At 39.4% G+C, this 22399-nt stretch overlaps 1 protein-coding gene across 1 annotated transcript in view; it reads right to left on the reverse strand.

Annotated features, from left to right (window-relative positions):
- Window positions 1-6085: 6085 nt before the first annotated feature.
- The window catches only part of LOC124279026 (tyrosine-protein phosphatase non-receptor type 1-like), a 44291-nt gene continuing 27977 nt past the window's right edge, over window positions 6086-22399 (reverse strand). The window contains 1 exon segment of the mRNA XM_046714818.1: window positions 6086-8176. Within this exon segment, the coding sequence (XP_046570774.1) occupies window positions 7984-8176 (193 nt within the window). The 3' untranslated portion in view covers window positions 6086-7983.

The raw sequence follows: 22399 nt of genomic DNA on the forward strand, positions 1-22399 counted from the left end.
CCAGTCTTTAACTTGGTGAGACTCACGTTACACCCATATTATTTAACAATTGCTGTTTACAATGACCTGATCTCAGTTCTTTCATCGATGTATACTATACGTCGAGTCCCTTATATGTAACGAGAAGATGACACTAATGTCTTGGGTAATTGTGCAAAAAATAATTTGCAGCTGGAATTCCACAGTGGATGTTATCGTGGCACTGTACACGTGCTACATGATGGGTTACACTAGAGAACACAACGTCCAATTCCTCATCATTGACCATTAATTTACAGTGCTTACGTCATGTGTCACCATGATTACGATACACAAGTATTCTGGGGATATAGGGTTTACATATGTAAGTACCTGCGAATACCAGAGACCTGTCTGTATATAGCATGCACCTGAACGTACAGTACGTCCACCCAGTAGAGAACAAACACTCAATAAAGTAGTTATGAAGATAGAAAGAAACAAATTAAAAGTTGAAAAGGGGGATAATTTGTGTGTCATGAGTCAGTTACAGTACCTGTAATTACTCATACTTCCTAAGGTCCCAAATTATTATTCTTTCTAATTTCGTGATTACTATAGTTTGAATAGAGGAGCAGTTGACCGTCCTGTCAACTTCACACAGACCTGTTAGTCGATTTTCTGATACAAGCTCAGAAGCAAGGCTGGTACTCCACCTACACTGTCCCCGCATGGCCCAACTATCTGACATCACAGGACGTGCACTATGTACAGTTGTATGTGGGTCCACGGACATATAATCAACGTCAACGTACAATGTATGAAATTTGGGCAGTGTGTGCACCAATGTAGATAGTCGCTCGTGAATATCTAATGTTGCCTACTTTAAACGACTGAAGCTCTCAGAAAAATTCGAAAGAACGTCGTTCTCCTGCGATGGGGAGAGTATTGTACGTGACAGCAATGGGCACTGTTCAAACAGGGTTTAATGACGAGAGTTTAATTGTCCACTGCTGCATCTAAATGTGTTCCTGTCGTCCCATCAGTCGTACTTCAGTTACATGGAGAAGTACTAACATCCTTATACCATCTTTGCTTTGAGACGATCGTAACGTCCACAACATGAACTGACGGCAGTTTTACGGCTGTTAACAATTTGTGGTTGGGGCCCTAGTAGAAACGAGAACCAGAAAGGTTTCATTCGGCCTTCAAGCAGAGAGGATGAAGTTTTGTTGATATTACAATTAACACCTTTATACTACTGATATACGATACATATACTATGTTTCATTATGTCTGTATTAAATGATAAAATACAAACCTACAATAAATGTATAAAATGAGATATTTATGTGTTCTGTTTTCTTGAGGCTTAACACGTGTGGAGTAAGATTAGTGAGTGAGTGAGTTTAGTTTAACGCCGTACTCAGCAATATTCCAGCTACATGGCGGTGGTCTGTAAATAATTGAGTCTGGACCAGACAATCCAGTGATCAACAGTATGAGCATCGATCTGCGCAATGGGGAACCGATGACATGTGACAGGAGTAAGATTACTTGTTGCGCCTCCACCATGGTTCCAAAAGCAACCATCCTAAAATGCTAAGACATCAATGATCGAGCATTTGTAGCAGAGCAGATCGTGGTGAGAAATATGTGCTGTTAGCTATACACCTCCTTAAACCCTCACAGGAGTCATAAGCCTTACAGGCTGGTCGAGCGGTCAAACAAGTCTAAGAGGCTGTACATAAAACCCAACTGTTCCAGGCTCAAAGGGTAGAACCGCATGGCTTGGGATGATGTGTCTGATATCTGCAATTCAAGTAAATATTCATCGTCGATTGTAAGCTGCAGCGACAAGGGACAATAATGGGAATACTAGGCATTATTGCTGATTGAAGGAAAGCCAGGTCTGGTGTTGTTGGCACTGGGCTTACTTAAAGACATATCAATCTTTTTAATGACAGTGTTGGTACAGAATGGGAAAGGTAGTGTCAGTTGCTGGCTCTTCGTAACCCACTTGCAGAGTCAACAGCTTGGTTTTGTGGTGAAGGAAAAGGCGCGCCAGGATGTGCCATAGTGGCAAGGTGCAGTGCTGTCTGTGTTCATTTTCTCACAGTCTGCAAGACTGAGAAAGAGATGCCGACAAACACAAAATGTTGATTTTGCAAACTTTCATTGGGGTACTGGAGCATGAGTTACGGGTCAGACGATTGTAAATGCATCAGCATGCAGCTCAACTCCATGATCGACGACCACATGTCGACCCTTACAAATAGTCATTTTTGCCAACAGACGTCTGTGGTGTACATAACGTCCACTTTGGGCAAATCATGGTGGGGCCAGTCATGTTTTCAGAGAGACCCCGATTCACTCTGCATTTTCTTGACAGGCGTGGTCGAGTCTGGTGATGCTGAAATGAACCTCAAGCCAATGTCATTCAGAGACATGCTTACAGATGTGGTGGTGGACTGTTAATGGTGAAGGGGTTAGTTTGCAGATTAGTACGTTTTCGTATGTAACCCCAGGTAGATAAAACCTTGTACAGTCTGTATGACACAGGGAGAGTGTGGGGACAGTTTGTAGCCTTAAGTGTTCGGTTAGGATAATGTTCACATCAAGTTTGTGGGATATGTCATTTGAAAAAGCACTGAGGATTCATGTCTTCTTGTATATTCACAATAGTGTGTGAATTTGGGTTAATGCTGCTTTGAAAAGAATTCCAGTTATATGACATTATGTCAGCTTAATGCAGGAGAAAAGCTTCAAGTGGTGCAGGTGCCAGATCTCTACCACTTTTGTTAAACCCAAGTGTATGGGTATAGTGTTGACCTGGAAACTCACTGGGACAACCATGACTTGAACTCACAATGTTGGATTTCTGGCACACCCAAGGGTTTCTACTTTACAGAGAATTGCGGGAGATCAGACGACTTGGCCATCTCTGCCCCAAGTAGAATAATAAGCTTATAATTATGCTAAGTATACCTGACTAATCTGAGACTAATCTGTCCAAAGGAAAGTATGTACTCAACTCAGTCAACAAGAAATAGAACAGAAGCCAAAATGGGAGTACTTTTCCTGTTTATTCTTTCAACACTGACCGCAGCAACACCTGACACTGAACAGTGCTGTTTCTTTGCAGGTATTCTGTTCACCAGTAGAGATCTCAAATGGCCAGCATAACAAACACATACAAAAATATATTTATATACCTCAGGTTTAATTGTGCTAGGTAGCATGAAACAGTTGAAGGCTTAATCAATACTGCAATGGCGAGAGAGAGGATGGAAGGGTAGGAGGTCAAAACTAATATCACTGTGTCCATCACATCAACAACATACCTGAACTCAGGCAAACAACAATTCTACTTTTCCAGAAAAATCTGGAATTTCTTCTTTTCACATTATCACTTTTAACCACTACACCCTAAAACGTCAGGAAAATTGCTACATTATCATTGCATAGCTATCAAGTGAATCATCTCTACTAACTCTCCATCAAATAAGAAAATAGAAATGACATGATAATATGACGTGTTTAAATTCAATACTGAATTTTTGAACATTTTTCTGCTTGCTCCCCAAAGGAAAGGTACTGTACTGGTATCTAGAAAACAATTAAGTATATCTGCTGTTAAACATGTGATGCTGATGAAAAGTAAGAGCTTGCAAACATCATTCACAATTCAATAGGCAGGCAGTCAGGTAATTGCATACATAACCTTGTACAAGTATGTACAGATAATGGGTTATGGTTGTGGCAGGGTAAAATTTCATATAAACTATTCCTTGATACTGTGTCATAATTATTATGAAGAAGATTTGATAAAATCATACGACAGTCTACATATAAAAATGATGATGGACAATGTGAAGTAAGAGAAACATATACCAAAGGGTCAACATGATCAAACAAATGTACACAGAACAATACGGAATTACCTCCTGCCATGAAATACATACATCATCTTGTTTTGAACAACAATATTTGACATGACAGCACCCCATATAATATAGCAGACTCTTGGACAAAGTACAAGAGGCCACAGTCAAGGGTTAATCAACTAGGCAGGCAGATGAATATTAACTCAAGGAATAACATATTTCACACATGTTAGAAGCAATGTTTGCCCATTTTTTAAATATTTGCAATGCAGTTAGTTGCAATAATTCTACCATGAATAAAGGTATACTGCAATTTTCTGCAACAGTATACAGCCTTTGCCAGTTAAGGCAACATAAAATCGATTACATATTTAAGAAATTGTTCATAAATTATGTCAACATCAATCAACTTCAAAGAAATGCCCATCAAACAATAAAATATATCTATGGAAGGTACTTGTCCTTGATCTAGTTGTTCACGGTCAGCATTATTCTAGCTATGATATAATTAAGTTATCAATTGTCCGCACTAATTATCCTTTTCCTATGCCAATAATCTTTCCTCATAGCACTGAAATGTCTATGTTCTCATAACAATTTCTGCTTATGTTTGACAACTAAATGATTAACTTATTCAAAAGTAATCTATACTTAATATACTTGCTTGATAGACTAACAAAACTGTTAAAATATGATCAAAAACATTTTCCCCACTTGAATGGCACTATTCCTTATCTGCCATGTCAAGCCTCATCTCGAAAGTGTAGGAGGAGACAACATACCGTGTTGATGTAGTGACTGCTGCACTCCTCCCACTCATTCCTACTGTGACCATGTAGCATTCAATCTTACTGTACGGCTTCCTAGTTATTCAACTTTGAATGCTCCTACAGGTCTTATGAAATGGCAAATAAAAAACAAGTTTTCAACGTGGCTCTGTAGCTCACCTGAATCACAAAGAAACAACAGAATTTTATGACGCTTCTACAGTGTGACCAAAATGAATAGTAATTGAAACTAAATGATGTAATAGGTAAGGTAAAAACAACGTGTTTGCAACATTGTCTCTAGCACCAAAGCAAAGGGACAATCAAGATTCCTTTAACAACCTTATTCTTCTTGCTAAAGTTACCATTCACACAAAGCGTTGGTATCCTCCTATTTGAAATTGTTTCACTATTTTCTTCTTCAAAACAAGGTGTGGGGTGGTGAACCTGCTGGAGTATCCTACTTAGAATCTTTACTCATGTTGCTAAACCATTTCTGTTTAAAGTCATATCAGAAAACCTTGTTCTCGCCAATGAAAACAAAAAATTAGATGGTGGAAAAAATTAGATGAATTCAGATACACACAAGTTACTCCTTACAAAGTCTCAGCTTCTGTGGCCTTGGAGTTTCATTGGATATGTAGAAAATTTACAAGTTCACTGCAGTCAGACAACATGCCACAAACATAACTTGAATTATCAAAACACTAGTCAATTTGGAGGAATGAAACGTGGAAGTTTGTTGTAGCACAATGTATGCACCCTGGCTGACTGTTCCATGCCCTTATCTCATCAACCATCCCCTCTCAAAGGTGCAGTATCAACATCCCATGCACAGTGTAACAATAATGTTTACAACAGTATTTATATAATAACATTGAACATCTACCAATGCCGTATCTGTATCAAACATGCGAGTCATAAGATTCTTTATCACGAAACAAAAAGCTGCAAACTGATCGCAGATTACAGCTGTACACTCAAGACCTATTTGGCACTACCATAACAGAACAGCTCACATCATTCACAGATATGCATTTAAGATATGACAAACACATAAGATATGCTCAAAATGCATCCTAAATTGTGACTCAACATCATCCTTCAATCTCTTTTCATTCAGCTGAACCTCATCTGCTTTGAGCATCATGTGCTACTATAGTCTACTGTTGTCATGTTTTGCAAATAAAAAACTGTCAAGTTGTTTCCTAGATACAGGGATTTACAGGACGCGGATTCCTGCGTCATACACGCATAATAATGGACAATGGACGCAACAAAATTTATTAGCGTGTCCACAGGGACTCAGACAAAGTCCAAATACTTTTTGTAAAAATTCCATTCAAGTGACAATAAGTTATCACTGAGTTTGCTACTAGCTGGGTTATGGTATTATTTGCAATTTAATTACTGTAATAATGTGACGATCATGATACAAAATACAATAACAGTACTAATAATAATATTGAAGTGTCTGGGACACACATTTTGTTGTCCAGGAACCCTGATAATTAAGAGTATGAGTCCAAGGGACACTCAAATGCAGGAGTCCATGTAAATCCCTGTAGATACAAAGCAAACTATCAATGGCCACTCATTGCCTTGTTAAAAACAAAAGATACCTTATACAACATATTGATGTCATTATGATTGAAATGAGATCACACTCAGGACTGCTATGAGTGGTGTGTACATTTGAGGGCCACAATATACTAACAATCCTAAATGATTTCACCACCCCTGTCAGAAATTTGTAACTTATGAGTATAACTGCAAATTAGACAAAAGTGTGTTAATAGTGTATACAAAATCATCCAAATTGAACATTGTTGTTCATCCTTTGAATTAGCAAATTCTGAGTGAATGGAGCTTGTCCATGAATAAGCTGGGCATCCTCCCAGCATAACACTGGCTTTATGTGTATGACAAATATTGTCTATTGAGAATGCTGTTAGTATTTACTGAAAATTAATGTGAGTAATGAAAACAATCTTGGGTAAAACAAATTTCATGGAAAATTCTCTTTCTGGTAATTCAGACACTTTCAGAATAACTCCACAACCATAAGATAAGACAACATTTTCAGCTATGTCCAGTCATGATTTGAAGTCACAGTGACTATCAAGATATTGCATATGGTAGAATACACTACACGTTCTATAAATCTCAACTTGATGTGGAGTACTAATGTGAGATGTTGCTCAGACAATAAGAAGGCCAACTGAACATAAAACACAAACAAACTGCCCTGGACATAAGGCATTGAGCCATGTAAATGCAATACAATCACATTCAAGAGCAGCTTGATATCAACATTATAAAATATAAAATTCATAACAATAATGAACAGTTTCCTTTCTCCCATATGCAAAACAGTGACATTTTGAGTTTGTTTGTCTATTCATGGAGCCTGCACTTATTTACAATTGTTGGTATGTACATAAGAAGCAGATATAGAAGTAAGTAATTTCATTATGACAAGTATCTCTACTATTTAATTCACCTGTTATCACTAATAGTGTCAAACAACTCCGAAGATCAAAGCTTAACACAAAGCAAAATGTTCTCCACTGAATCACAGTAACTTACTTCCATGAGACAAAGTATTTAACTAATGTAACCAAAGACTCTTCAGAATATTGAATGAGGTTCTTCATATGGTCCTACTACCATGATTATACTGAATGATACGTTTGGACACACTGAACATGCCTAATTTCCAGCCACACCAATCTCTACCTGGAGTGTTGAAGAGTATGTGGAGTAAACATGGGGAAGGAAGGAATGTGGCAAGTGTTTCATTTACCAGTACTGTGATTATTAATCTACAAAGTACATTCTTAAACTTACATTCAAAAGTGTTATTTTCATAAATAAGTTGTTATTCTTCTCCTTTGACTAGTGTCAACATTATGAGTAATTATGGCTAAGGAAAGCATGTCATATACTCTGCCAGCTGTGAACATCTAAGAATAGTGTTTCATCATGTAGCTACAGTAACAGAGTACATTGGATATATTTCACACTCGGTCCAGTAAAGGTACAATCAGCTGCCTTTAAATGACAATATTATGAGATATGATGAGTCCACACTGACCATGGCTTGGCAGGTCATAGAGGTACCAACTGTCCCTTACATCATGTGCAGCAGCAGCAGCAGCACCCTCCAGCTGGCCTGCAGAACCACCAATGTGGCTGGCCAAAACTGTATTCTGTAACATCCCAGCTGCTTGACATGTGCCTGATTTCTGTGTTGTGGTCAGTTGACACTACTGGGCAGTTGCTGTCTCAATTGCTCTCTGAGTCTCTCCCTAAGACTATGTTATATACAGTAGGCATTTTATGTGTCAGCTGGGGGGAGTCATTACCCCTCAGTATCTCCAGTAATACTTGTAAAGTAGGTAGCTCCCTAGCAGCAAGCCCAGGCCTAAACATATTGGCTGTAGGTAGCTCTTGCGTTTCTTCCAAGCTTCACTATTTTTCTGCCGTTCTTTCATATCCTTGATCTTCTCTTGAGTATGTTTCTTTCTTTCTTCACGTATTCTCTTCCTCACTTCATATGCACTGCAAACAAAACACATGGTTCTTAAGCACATGTTGTACAGAAGCATCAAAAGACCACTTCGACTGAAAATAGTGTGCAGGGCTGTACAAAATATATATATTAAAAATAATAATCATCATCTGTAAACCATAATAATATACTACACACAACAGAGCAAACAGCAGAGTCTGCTGTCACAGGCATTGATGAAAAAGTAGGAAAATGCATACTATTGTAAGCCACCATGGAACTGTTTGGATGACAACAACCTTTCCCTGAATGTCCCCAACTACAGACAGTTAACATATCATCATGCCTCAAGCATCACAGCCACTTACATCATTTCAGAAATAGCAATTCTGTAATATGATCATTATCAATGATTTTAAATTCTTTTGTGTGTGTGTGTGTGTGTGTGTGTGTGTGTGTGTGTTGAGATATACATAAATCAAGCGTTCTGTTCCAAGTAAAATCAATAGGTTTTAAAAAAATAAATATATATATATATGCTGAATTCTAGCTTTATTTCAGTTATTATTAAAGGTTACTGGTATCCAGAAAGTAAGTACACTTGCAGGTCACTTTCAGTCACTAAAATGTGACATTACTTCTTACTGTTTACCATATCCCTATTGTAAGGGATATCCCAACACAAGCTGAATTCGACGTTCTGGTGTTTTCGACGATTGCGTTGCTAACGCTATATCGGGGGAGTCATGCGCGATTGGTGAGCAAAAGCAATTTCATCGGCAGGGTGGATGCCCAGTCACTGCCGTGAGAAGTTGTATTGACAATTGAAAACCGGAAGTTAAGTTGTTTAAAAAGCAAACAAGCACCAATATTATTTACCCGAGATCGTTAATGACACTTCAGATGCAAAATCAATTGCCTTCATAACAAAAAATAGCAGGCGAAAATTCAGTGAGATCATTCGTCTGCTGGTGACAGACAATATTTAAATAGAAAGCCACGTTATCACAACACTCCCTCGCAGTGCGGAGCGAAAAGTATGGCTCATCGTCGAAAACCCATACAAAATCCACGGATGTGGCGAACGGCAACAGTTTCGCCGACACGATGTCATCAACCTTATTTTTGTAGGAAACACTTGATATTTTTGTGTGAAATAGATGAATATATCCTTTATCACCCAAGGTTAGTAAAATTAAAACTTCAAATGATATTACAGATAAAAATTACGTTTTTGTCTTATATCGTCGAAAACCCCTGATACCGGGATATAACAACTCTGATTGTAATGATCATCCATGTGTTGATAGAATAAGAGTTTGGTTGACACATTTGAAATGGGTGATCAATATCGAATAATGTTACAGAAGAAGAAAAACTGTAGTGACATGAATGGTTAATTTTGGTAAATTGCAATCCAAACAGCATTTTATAAAATACAAAAATATAAATCAACTGAATGAGGAAAAGGTGGTAATAATGTGCTGAAACTTCCTTCATATGTACCACATATAAATACAGACTCCACCTAAGTTTCCCAAGAAAGGAGTCTTCAACTCAATTTTGTCCCATTTATAAATAAAATTACACTGACTCAAGCCTTTCACCCTGGTCATCAACGTCAACTTCATTTTGAGGCTGTGGGAATCTGTGTTGGGAATTGCTGGCAGCCATCTTGATATATAAGGGGAGGTAATAAACAAAGGGGGACAATTTTTCACCATGCCATTGACCTCTTGAATTCTTGTTGGCAACAACTGGCATTTGTACATGAGCTATAAACACAACCCGTTTCACATAATTTCGGAGAAGTAGTTAGTGACTACACCAATTTTACTCCAATAATATTTCTGTATAGTGCAAGCTTGCAAGCTTAATGTGGGAGGAAAATGTCCATAGTGACTTGGGTCAGAGATGTTTCCAACATTGCTTAAACCAGGGGAACTAGTGTGGTTTTGGATAGTTACAACGTGTGAACTGGCTGATTGTGTAGATTGTTACACACAGTATATGGCCATAAGTGTCATCAAAATGGCTGCCGACGTTACATTTAAAAAACATATGTTTATTACATTGTGTTTTTACAGGTAAGTGAAGCAACGACATCAGATTAAATTTTTCACATATATTTTGGAGCATGTAAGGGGAAAAAATGTGTATACTCTTCCTAATTGAGGAAGAAATAACATACACTGTATTTCCTGTCGTCTGCTAGCCATGGCTGCAAAAAGTAAACAACTGACCCCTGACCAGAAAAATACCATTATAAATCTTCATTCAGATGGTAAATGTCAAAGATACATTGATGACGTACTTTGAATATCCCAGTCAGATGTCAGTAAATTTCTCAAACGTTTCCTTGATCGGGATGATATAGAAAACAGACCCCGAAAAGGCCGTACACCGTTGCACAACGTCCGTGCAGATCATACAAATATTCGTAGTGTGAGGGCTAATAGAAGGCTTCCTTACAGTTTTAATTGATAGATCACTCCCTCAAAAATTGTTGGGAGAAGATTACGTTCCCATGGGTTTACAAAAAGGAAAATTCAGAAGACCCTCACCGTCAGTCCCATCAACAGAGAAAAGCATGTGGTGTGGTGTAAACAGAAACTCAGTTGGAATGTTGATGAAATGTGATATTTGGTGATGAAACTCAGGTGGTTATTGAAGAAGTGTGTCAGTGTTTGGTGTAAACCTAACAAAATTTGGAGACCGAGTGTTTGGGTCAGCGAGGCGGCCGTAAAATATCAGTGTTTTGGGAGTGTGTAACGTTTAGTGGAGTGGGTGTTTTGATGCCTGTTGATGGCACAATAGACTCTACTAAGTACATTAATGCACTTGATGGCAACCTTTGGCCTGCTATTGCCAAAAATCTATTCCCAACAGATTACACCATGTCATTACAGCCAAGGGTCATATAACAAAATACTAAAAGATTCCAGGTCAATCAACATACGTAAATCAGTTTATTCGTCAAAAGTCAAAAACCTTTTCATACGTCCCCGTTGGTCATAATGCCGGCAGCCATTTTGATGACTCACTTATATTGCAGACTATGACAGCAAACAACATTACAAATGAAGTAATGTAATTTTCTGAGTAAAATTGATATTTTATACTTATCCTGACTCATGTATTATTGCTTGTCTCCTTCCTTCCCGAACATTAGTGGAACACTTGTATCTCTTTTTGAAGCTCCCTTCAATAAAGCAGACGAAAATCACTACTCACCACGAGTTGTCTCCCTCTCGGTTTTGGCGGAAAACGGCGCCAATCTGCCTTCCCACGCTCACTCTCTCTCCGAATTGCAAGCCCGACACTTAGATTTGCTGGGAAATCCAAAGTGCCTAGCGGGGAGGTTGGGAGGGCTTAGCTCATGAGTCAGGATAAGTATAAAATATCAATTTTACTCAGAAAATTACATATTTTTCCTTATCCTGACTCATGTATTATTGCTTGTAGAATCCTACAGATTTGGTGGTGGGTCAAGCCACTTCTGGATTCCAATTTGGTGATTTACGTCTTGCATACCCCCCTATGGGAACTTCCTGGTAGCACTTCAATTTACTGCTAGGCTCTGCTGCTGCTGTAACCCTTGCTTCCAGCTTTCTCTGATGGGGACCACAATTGTTAACTTTGGTCCTTGCTTCTGTTAACATTATATGTGGATTTTAACAACTCCATCTCTTGATGCATGCATCAAGTGGAGAAGCGACCCTTTTATGTAATGAAAGTACGCCCTTACAAGTACTGGGTCTTATCACTTATGCTAGTCTGTCTTAGACGTGCATATGGACTCTAAAGCTGTAACTCTCCTGAGTGTTGGCTTTTGCAAGTCATGTGATAAAAGGGCGAGACTGACTGTCTCAGCGCCTCTGTGGAACTGTCAATTGTTGTGCTACAACAAGTGGGCGAAATGGTGAATGCCAGAGACGCCCTCAGTGGCGATGTCTCTCAGGTAGTGGTTGGCAAACACCATGTCCTGATTTCCAGAAGCAGCCCTCCATTATCGTCATGATAGAGCAGTTTCCATGTAGAGCGAAAGTGTTGACGCCAGAGCTCTAATTTCATGTGGATTGAGGCTCTTGGAGGATCAAGTCCTGCTGCTTTGTAGGCCCGTGAGAATGACAGTTCTCATCCATATTGATATCGTGAGTGCGAGAGATCTCCGTCTGTGTCTCTGTCGATATAGGGATGAAAAGACGCTTTGAATTTTCGCCTCCTGGTCCTAGACCTTTGTAGGTAGACTTTCAATGCTCTTACTGGGCATAAGGATAGGTCCTGTGTATCCTGTGGCCCAAGGACTGATGATAGTGCTGGGATGTGGAATTGTCTGTCCGGGTTGACCTGGCAGTTGATTCTTTGCTATAAAGTCCCATCTCAGTCCCATATGCACGATGTTTCGATTTTCATCAAATCGCGGTCCTTTCAAAGTCTAGAGCATGTATTTCCCGACATCCTTGCTGCTGTTGCTAAGGCAATCAGGAATAGAGTTTTCTGTGCCAAGAACTCAAAAGATGTCCTATCTAATGGTTCATAAGCCGCCACTGGTGAGATGTCAGAGAACTATGTTGAGGTCCCACGCCGGAGCTTTAAATCTCTGTTGTTGGTCCTCCAGTTTAAAAGAGCATAGTAAGGCCAGTAACTCTGGTACCTTAGTCAGTTTTACACTCCCCTCATAGTGATAACTGAGCTCAATGCCGCTAGGTATGTTGAGAGTGTTGACCCTTTTAACCGCTTCGTTTGTCTTAGGTGACAAAGATAGTCCGCCACTTGAGGGTGTGTCGCTTTATGGCTGTGAAGCCTGTTTTCAAAGCGTAGGTCTCAAAGCTTCGCCATTTGTCGCCGCACAAGTTGCGTGTTGACTTGGCGTAAAGCTAGCGTGACCGCTTTAGCTGCTCTGGCGGAATATCCTCTCTTATTCAAGCACGCCTTTGATACGGTCCACGCTGTAGTAGCCGAACACCTGTGGGTTGCCGTGGTGCTTGCTTTGTGTGTGGATGTACTAGCAAGTTCGGCCCACTCTGGTAGTTGCAGTTGAGGCGGTCCTAGTTCTTGTATGAGAATGGGGAACCATATTCTCGCTGGCCAGTAAGGTGCGATCAAAATCAGTTGCAGGTTCTTCGCCTGTATGATTTTCTGCAACACTTTCGTATTAGAGCTGGTGGTGGGAACGCTGTAAGCGCTTAGTCCTTCCTAAGAGATGCTTAGAGCATCTGTTGCCCATGCTCGTGGATCTGGTATTGGAGAGACTAATGTTACCAGTTGATTGTTGAATCTTGTGGCAAACAAGTCTATTAGTGGCGCCTATCTCTTGTATGATCTGTTTGAAGATCTCTGGATGTAGCATCCATTCTGTTGGGGATGGCTGAGTTGGACGAGATAGTGCGCCTGCTATCACATTCTTGGCTCCTGGAATGTGGCATGCTTTTATGTGGATGTTCAGATTGTCTATTATGCTGAACAGTTGAAAGCAGAGGTTCAGAAGGTTTTGCCGACCTTGTTGATCCTTGTCTGTTTATGTAGAACGCCACTGTGGAGTTGTCCGTGTGTACCGTTAGATGAGCATTCTTTAAAATGCTGGTCCAGTGGAGTATGGCGTTTATCACTGCTTTCATTTCCAGCATGTTGATGTGCAGATCTTTCTCTTCTATTGTCCATTTCCCAGCTGACACTTCGTTGTCGAGGTGTGCTCCCCAACCTTGGAGAGATGCGCCCACATAGAGATGCGCTTTTGCACTGCTCTGCTAAGTAGGTGCCTCCGCAAACATTCGATCTCTGAGTCCACCATAGTAGATATGGTTTTAGTCTGTCCGGGAGTCCGAAGGGGTCCGGATCGTCCAGATGTACATTCACGAAGACCTGTAGTGGGCGTAGTTGTAATCTCCCTCTGCGCGTCATATCCTGTGCTGATGTGAGGAGACCCAACAGACTCTGCCACTGTCGGAGTGGCCACGGAGAGAGTAGAGCTTGCGATACCATCTGTTGTATCTTTAGCCAACGGTCCTCTGGTACTGTTATGCGGTTTTCTGTTGTGATGAGCCGAATTCCTAGGAACTGCAGGTCCTGTGTAGGCTCTAGTTCCGACTTGAGGAGATTCACTAGCCACCCTAGTTGAGTGAGAAGCCTGATGGTAAAGTCCAGCTGTAGTCTGAGATGATTGGGATCTTGATGAGCTTGAATCCCATCGCCTAGGTAGAACGCACTCGCGTGAGACCTCGATGATGTAGGTATGTGACTATGGGCTTGGCCACTCTTGTAAACAACCAGGGGGCCGATGATATTCCAAATGGCAGGACTTTCCATTGGTAGTGTCGTCCGTCTAGTACGAATCTCAGGTACTTCCTTGATTCCAGATGTATAGGAATATGCAGGTATGCGTCCTGTAGATCTATGCTGGCCATGTGGTCCAACGGACGGACGAGATGTAGTAGTTGTGGTAGATGAATCATGCTGAACTTTGCTGGTTTGCGTAGATAATCTCTGTTGAATGTCCTCATGTTGTAAATTAGTCGGAACTTTTCTTTGGAGTTTTTCTTTGGTACGAGGAAAACTGGGGAGTAGAATCCTGGTGAGATCTGGTCCTGGTCTATCACCTCTATGGCATCCTTCTCTAGTAGAGATGTGACCGCTTCTTGTAGCCTCTCTGTCCGCTGGGTTGCAAAGTTGAACCCCTGTGGTGCGCTTGTTAGTGGAGGGGCTGCTTGTAGTTGTATGTGATATCCTTCTCTTAGGATGTTGGATACAAATTGGATCTTGAAGAATTCCCCAGTTCTCCCAGTAGTGTTGTAGACGCCCACCCACTTGGGAAGGTTGAACAGGAACGGCTGGGGTGGAAGACTCCAGTCGTTCGAACCCGCCCTTCATCGCCTATAGCCTCTGGCACCTCTGGGTGCCCTGCCTCGTCCGGTCGCCCTCTATAGTTGCCGGATGGGCTTAATTTAAAAGAATCCTTTCCTCCTTTGGAGGTCCCCATTTCTTTTCTCTTGCTTTCTGGATGCCTGCAAATTTTGATTTGCCAGAGTAGCGCTTGGGACGCCTGTCTGATGACACTGGCTAGTGTATCAATGGACTTTATCATCAAGACTTCCCTAGATTCCTTTGTGACTTCCTTGGCAACCTCGCCAATCTCCCTGCGAAGATGGATGTTGTAGACCATGGAGCTCTGTACAGAGCCTTAGTGAAGCTGCTCACTCCAGTTACATGACGACAATAGTCCTTGTCTTCTAGCTAGCTAGGCCAATGCTGCTGATATGGATGATAGATGCTCTGACATAAATTGGTGGTCCTTTTCATGCTAGTAGGGCAGAATAAATCATCCGGTCTTCCTCTGCAGTAGAGTTCCTAAACTTGGTGATGAGCGCCTCATTAACTGCCCTGGATCTGTTAAGTCCCAAGAACATCCTTCTGGTCATAGTGTCTATCTGTGCCAGCTTTTGTCATCAATCTTGTAAGATTTGGTCCGGGAGTCGTTGATGATTTTATAGTTCTCATCTATTTCTTGTGCCTTCATGAAGGGGTCCATGTTGTGTAGTGAGAACTTCTTATGGCGCTGAACTGTGGGATATTAGGAGACTGGAACTTTGTTGCCTTCCTGAAGGCTGCGTCCAAATCCTCTGGTACTTCCCGAGATGGGATCAATTGGAGGTAGAGTGATTGTGTCCACATCATCGCCCTTCATTAGGTATGTGAATGCTTCATTCTCTTCCTTAGAGGGTGACGCTAGGTCCAGTCCATTAGCCATCCAATATTTTATCTCTGAGAGTAAAAAATATAATACCGCCATCGCCCTCTGTATCATGTCCACTGGTATAAGATCGTTGAATATCCTTTGCCTGGAGATCTGCGTGGAGATCTGTATGGCGACCTACGCGCGGAGGTGATGAGCTTCTTGAACCGGGGTAGCCTTCTAAGAGGCAATGTATTTCTATGTGGTGGTGAGCCGCTCTTCTAGTCCGGGATTGCCTTCCTGCGTTGTTGACGCCCTTGATGATAAATCAGAAGACCTTCGCAAGAGGTGAGAGAGATTTTGTTGAGGGTCTGAGTCCGAGACGTCTCTCTAAACCTTCTAGGAGGTGTAGGTTTCTTCCTCTGTGAAGTGGGTAGCCTGCGCGTGAAGGTTCTTTATTAGCCTCATCATCTGATGACGATCTATTCTGGTCTGAAGAGCGTGCCCTCCTTGAAGAGGATGTCGCGCGCGCAGGTTTGTTGACGCCATGTAGGATAGGTCTGCTCTTAGTCCTAGAGCTAGATCCTCTGGTAGGCCTCTCAGATGTATCATCAGTGTGGGGTCCTTCGTGCAGCACTGGATCCTCTCTGAGGTTGATGACTTGAGCATGAGAGCCTGGCTGTCCATCATGTGAGGTTCTTTCCTGCACGCGAAGCTTCTCCATCATTTCCATCATCTGTTGAGAGAATTGCTGCATGAAGGCCCTGGGGTTGAAATGTCTGCGACGACTGTAGATGATGTCGATCTGAGATGGTAGCGATATGGTCCAGGGATCGCTGTGCCTCATGGATCTCTGCTATCAGTGTTGAAGGTAACTCGGACTGCGAGAGAGGGTTGCTGACGCTACCGCTGCAGAGGCCTGCTTCCTTTCTTATGCTGTATCTCTGGGATGAGTATCAGCGGCTCATCATATAAGTCCTTTTCTTCCATCGGGACGATTTCAGCAGAAAAAGTCCTCGTAGTCTGTGAAGAACTCCCCAGTAGATCTGATTGAAGCCTTAGGGGTGTAAGGCTTCTTCTGCGACGAAGATGGCCTCTTCTTCTTCATATGGGTTGAGGAGTTGTCCGGATGTAGAAGATCTTTTCTTCGACGTAATGGCGGACCTCATCCCACGCCCATCTTCTGAGACGATTCGCAGGTCACTGGATGGAAGTATGTCGCCTGACAACGATAGACAGCTCCTTAGGGACTCAGCCGGTTTAGCCATGACTTGCAAAAGTCGCCTGGATTTATCCTTAGCACGCCTAAGTACAGAGAAATAATAATTATTAAATTCAATTTGTGTTAATTGCTGACATAATTTACAGCTTAGAGCTGGAAGTACATATTGTTGTGCAACTGGGGCACAATAAATGCGGTCTGCAGCAGAGAACCTAAACCTACAAACGAAAACAGGTTTTCATGAAATGTAAACAAACTGAACAATCACGTGAAACCGTGAATAAACAGTCAAATTTGCTAATAAATTTCAAACCATATTGTAGAAGGATACACCCTGAAACCTTATAAAGGTAACTTATAGGGTAATAACTAAGTTAGCAAAGGATATAGTGCCGTGTTGGAGACACAGGTGCTCTCCCAACCGGCCACTAGGGCGAAGAAGGAGAGAGTGAGGAGTGGGAAGACGGGTGGCGCCGTTTTCCCGCCAAAACGGAGAGGGAGACAACTCGTGGTGAGTAGTGATTTTACGTCTGCTTTATTGAAGGGAGCTTCAAAAAGGAGATACAAGTGTTCCACTAACGCTCAAGGAAGGAAGGAGGAATGAGTCAGATAAGGAAAAATAGCATAGGTGTAATGTTTATCATACAAAATGCAGTTCTGTAAGAGCAATACTTTGTCAGTTGGAATATGTGACAAATAAATTCAATTGCAGCTATGATATGTTTGAATTTGGGATATGTTTTGACAATTTACATCCATATCAGTTTCATTATAGTGTGGCAGAATGGATGAAATATCTGTGTTGATGAATAATAGCAAATTATGTTGTGGATATGTTTTATATCCTGATATCAGCAAGAATTGGGATAAGTAAGCACGTACACATGGGGTACTGTCATCAGGCTTCTCAATAGGGAAATGTTTTAATACTTGTCACATAATGTATGTATACTGCTTTTTATATTACATTTCATTTTATTGTAAAGACGTGTGGAAAAGTTGTCCCTTGAGAAAGAGCATGCTCCTGACCAAAGTTATAACTGTTTGCCCAAACATGTCCTGCCCTCACTGAACCAACTGGTACACATGCCACTCTCCGTCTTTGAGAAAGCAGTACGGTCCACTTGAATATGAGCAGAATGGAAGGGCCAGCCAGGAGACCCATTCGTTAAATAATGCTAAACATGTATTAAGTATAAAACATATTAGATATTAATATTATTAAGTTTACCTTTTCGTGCATTCCATATTGGCATAATGCTCGATAATCTCCAGGGTATACTAGTACATTCTGATAAATCTCTACCTGTGGAGTGGGATTTATCGGAACATATACCCTGGAGATTATCGAGGATGTATTGGTATTTGAACCACTCGAATTGAGAATGGGGATTTTAGACAGGTCTGCTACTAACATAATAAAGCTTTACCTGGATGTGAATATTGCTTTGGCTTCAAGCTGTGGTACAGTAATAATAGACAGATATGTTCAGTGGAATACAGAAAAACAGGTTGGAAGTATCCATGATGGATGGTAATAAAGATCCTATAACATAGGCTCACATTGACAATGTTATGGTGAGCTAAAAATTGATGAAAAACATGTCTCGATGTGGCTCTAATTATTGTGACCATGTCTAATGTTTTATTAGGTTATTCTGTAAACTCCACTTCTGAGATCATATATGAGTCATTGTCCAGTATCAGGATTAAAAAACCTCAATAAAACCGTCAAATTTTACCAGTGTGTTAAAAATCTGATTTCTCCTTCATTGCCAATATCTAATCTTACTTGGGAATTTTTTTATCACAAACAAAAGGACCAAATAATATTTATTTTTTCCTTTTTTGTAACAAGGGACATGCATTTTGTCATGTATCCAGGTGCAAAAACCTAACATCATGTGTCTGCTGTGCACTAAATTTTATGTAAAAAGGTATTGTTTCTGGAGTGGTTGAAAAGAATAGACCTTTTTCCCATTCCTGGTAGATGTTCAGGATTTTCAAGCTGAATTTTGATATAAAAAACAACCTTTTTCTCTTGTATTCAAGAAAAATGTCTTTCCTGTAACAGTTCCATAGAATTATGAAATAATTAATGACCCCTCATCCTGTGAAAGTGGAACTACATGTTATGCTTATTAACAACTTCTGGATGAGAGTGATGAGCATGTGGTGTTGTGTTCAAGACAAAATTTTCAAAGAAAATCAAGTTTAAAAGGGCAGCATTTGCGAGTATTTTTTATCGGTGTCTTTTAGATAACATCAATTATCAAAAAAATACCCAATTTCCCACAAGTATGTTTTTCTCTTTGCATTTGGAACCATAATTATAACATAAGAATGTTGTCTGAAATGGGAAAGGGACTGGTCATTATTTCTCTTAATTTACTCTTACAATTTGTCTTTCATATAACCAGACTTTTCTGTAACAGCTATTTTGTTATTGGAAAGACCTTCAGTGTTACTCTCAAAGAAACATCAATATTGATTAGTCACATATTCTTTTATGTTAATGTCAATGTCATTAACAGTTCACTTGTTGTAATGATCGAAGGTGTATGTATGCTGAGGCTGAAACATGTTTTACACGTTTTTGTTCGAATGCAATCATACTAATTTTTGTCAAAGGTCGTTATTGGAAAGACAAATTCTGTAACTGCAAAGACAATTCAATACAATTTGAAATAAACGTTATCTCTGGTAGGTCCTTGTTCATCTAGATTTGCTATGTGCTCATATTAGGACCTTTAAGATAATATTTTGTGTAATAATTCATATTTTCCCTAAAAAGTTGTATGCTATATGTCTTTCAAAAATAGCTGTTACTTAAAAGACTTATGTTGTAACTGCAAAGACAGTTTAATACTAATTTCATTTTTGTCTTTCTTTCCTGATTCATTCAGATGAGCATCAAATATATGAGATAAGATTACCTTATGCTTCACAAAGAAGTCTGTTCTAGAAACTTTGAATGCTTTTATGCACTATTTAAAGACTGTTATTTGAAAGACACTGTGTGACTGTGACTATAATAAATATGACATCGTAATGATCAGTCTGCAAAACCATCAAAGTGTTAACAACTAGTTTCCTATATAAAGTTAATGTGTCATAATCTGAAACAAAATTTCAATGAAATATTCACTTCTGTATGTTTCTCAGAACTGGCAAGATGGGTATGACAAATGCGGAGATTAATTTAAGTGATTGATTTGTTACTTTGACAGCTTGAGGGAGATGATCAAAACTTTGATACTTTTGTTAGTTGCACAGTTTTTTGATGATCAAAACTTGGATACTTTTGTTGGTTGCAAACCTGTTTGACAGTTTGAGGAATGTGATCCAAACTTGGATACTTTTGCTAGTTGCAAACCTGTTTGACAGTTTTATAAATTCGTGGCAATTACAGTCAAACTTGTTGTGAAATGAGTTTCTGAGTTCCTAGAAAACAAATTTCAAAATGGTAACTGCTACTTTTATTGTTGTTTATTCAAAGCACACTGTCTAAAGTTTTTATTGAACATCAGAATTTAATTCTTCTTTGTCTTCCATCAACTTGATCTGAAATGTCTTTCCAGTAACATTGACATGTCTTTGGGGTAACACATAGGCTAAGTTCCAAAATATAGACTATATATTTTGCACTTCAAGTGTGGTAAAATCAATACTTTTATAAATTGATTAATGTGAACCTATGTTATCTGCACTGCCATAGATGTATTCTTATCCTAACTCAAATATACGATTGAATTGTCTTCTCTGTAACAAACATGTCATTGTTACTCGCCTTATTTGGAGATATAAATGTAACATGTAACACTTACTATACAACTGAGGGTAACAGGCAAAAAACTATTCCTTTCACTACAGATAGATCAAATATATTTGCTACAATTAAATCGTTTTTCAAATATACTTGATATACTTTCTTTCCAATAACATTGGGTGTCTTTGGCATAACGATACTGTCTTTCATATAACAGGACTAAAAAGTAAATGTTTTATTATCTAAAGAGTAAGACATTGTCAGAAATGACTCAGAAATATCAAAATGTTCTCTTCAAATCACCTTCAGTGCAATGATTTTTGAGGGGAGACAGTTGAAAGGATGTCAAGAGTATTGCAAAGTACCCACAGATTTCACTTTTTCATCTGACACAGTATAGAACAGGTTTATTTAATAAAAATACAATTTTAGAACTGATTTTTTAAGTGTGAGTAACAAAATAACACATAAGGTAGATTTTACAATACAATATCTTTACATATCAATGTATTTTTAAGAAAAATGTGGATATTACTGTTGTTACAGGAAAGACATTGTGTCTTCGTCCTAATTAGTGTAATAAGTTTTCATAAAAATATGGGACATAATTAAGCCTCAAATACTATTGATATGTGAACCTTAACAACGTATCTTACCATTTGTGAAAATAAAGATTGACGATTTTGTATTTCAATTATGTTGTCTTTTGTACACCAAGTAGCTGCAACTTTTGAGAATGACTCATTATATACCAAACGTCAGCTTTTCAGTGTATTTCACAAAATAGCAATGAGCCAAAATGGCATTTCATATTGCAGCTGTTCTTAAAATCAGAAATCTGGGAGAAATTTAAGGCAGAGCCATCAACCTGTATAACAGGGCTAAGTGGAGGCCCAGTGTGTTTCATATTACTATATCATATTATTCCATATACAACCTACTTACTGAATTTCAAAACACAAACAAATGTTAGTGGTGTTGCGATTTATTGAAATAATCAATGATTGGTCACAGTGACAAAACAACCATTTCTCAGAATAATGAAACACAAATGATTTTGGAAAACTTTTTTAGCATTAAAACTATTTTTCATAATGTTTTTTTTAGCTGTGCGGTTAAATTTACATTTCATAAGCACTAGTAGCTTGTTGGTTGGTGAAACCAGTGTCAAGACAGCGTAAGTTTCAAATTCTATAGTACATGTACATATTTTCCGGAAAACATATGCTCGCATTTGTCAAACTTCAAGTTTCTGCATATTGGTCAAGATTACTAACTTATGTGGCAAAACATGTGGAATAGTCAGTTTACATAGAGGTTTTATAAAGTTACGTGTCTATATTACTTATTTGCATTTTCAGAACATTATTAGAGTATAGCAAGGTTTAGTTTTGTTTCTCATGTTAGTTCCTGTATGAGAATGACCAAAGAAAATGGCAGATACCATACACAGTAATCCCGGGCCAAAACCTTCACTCACAGGTTTAGGAACATTTTGGATTCTGCGCCACACAACAAACTGACAAGACAAAACAAAACTGTCCAATGCGATTTAGATATTTTAGATATGAATCATGCCATCTGTAAATTCTGTTGGATGTCATACGCTT

Source organism: Haliotis rubra, unplaced genomic scaffold, assembly GCF_003918875.1.
Source record: "Haliotis rubra isolate DU_JTF1 unplaced genomic scaffold, ASM391887v1 Scf245, whole genome shotgun sequence".
NCBI lineage: Eukaryota > Metazoa > Mollusca > Gastropoda > Lepetellida > Haliotidae > Haliotis > Haliotis rubra.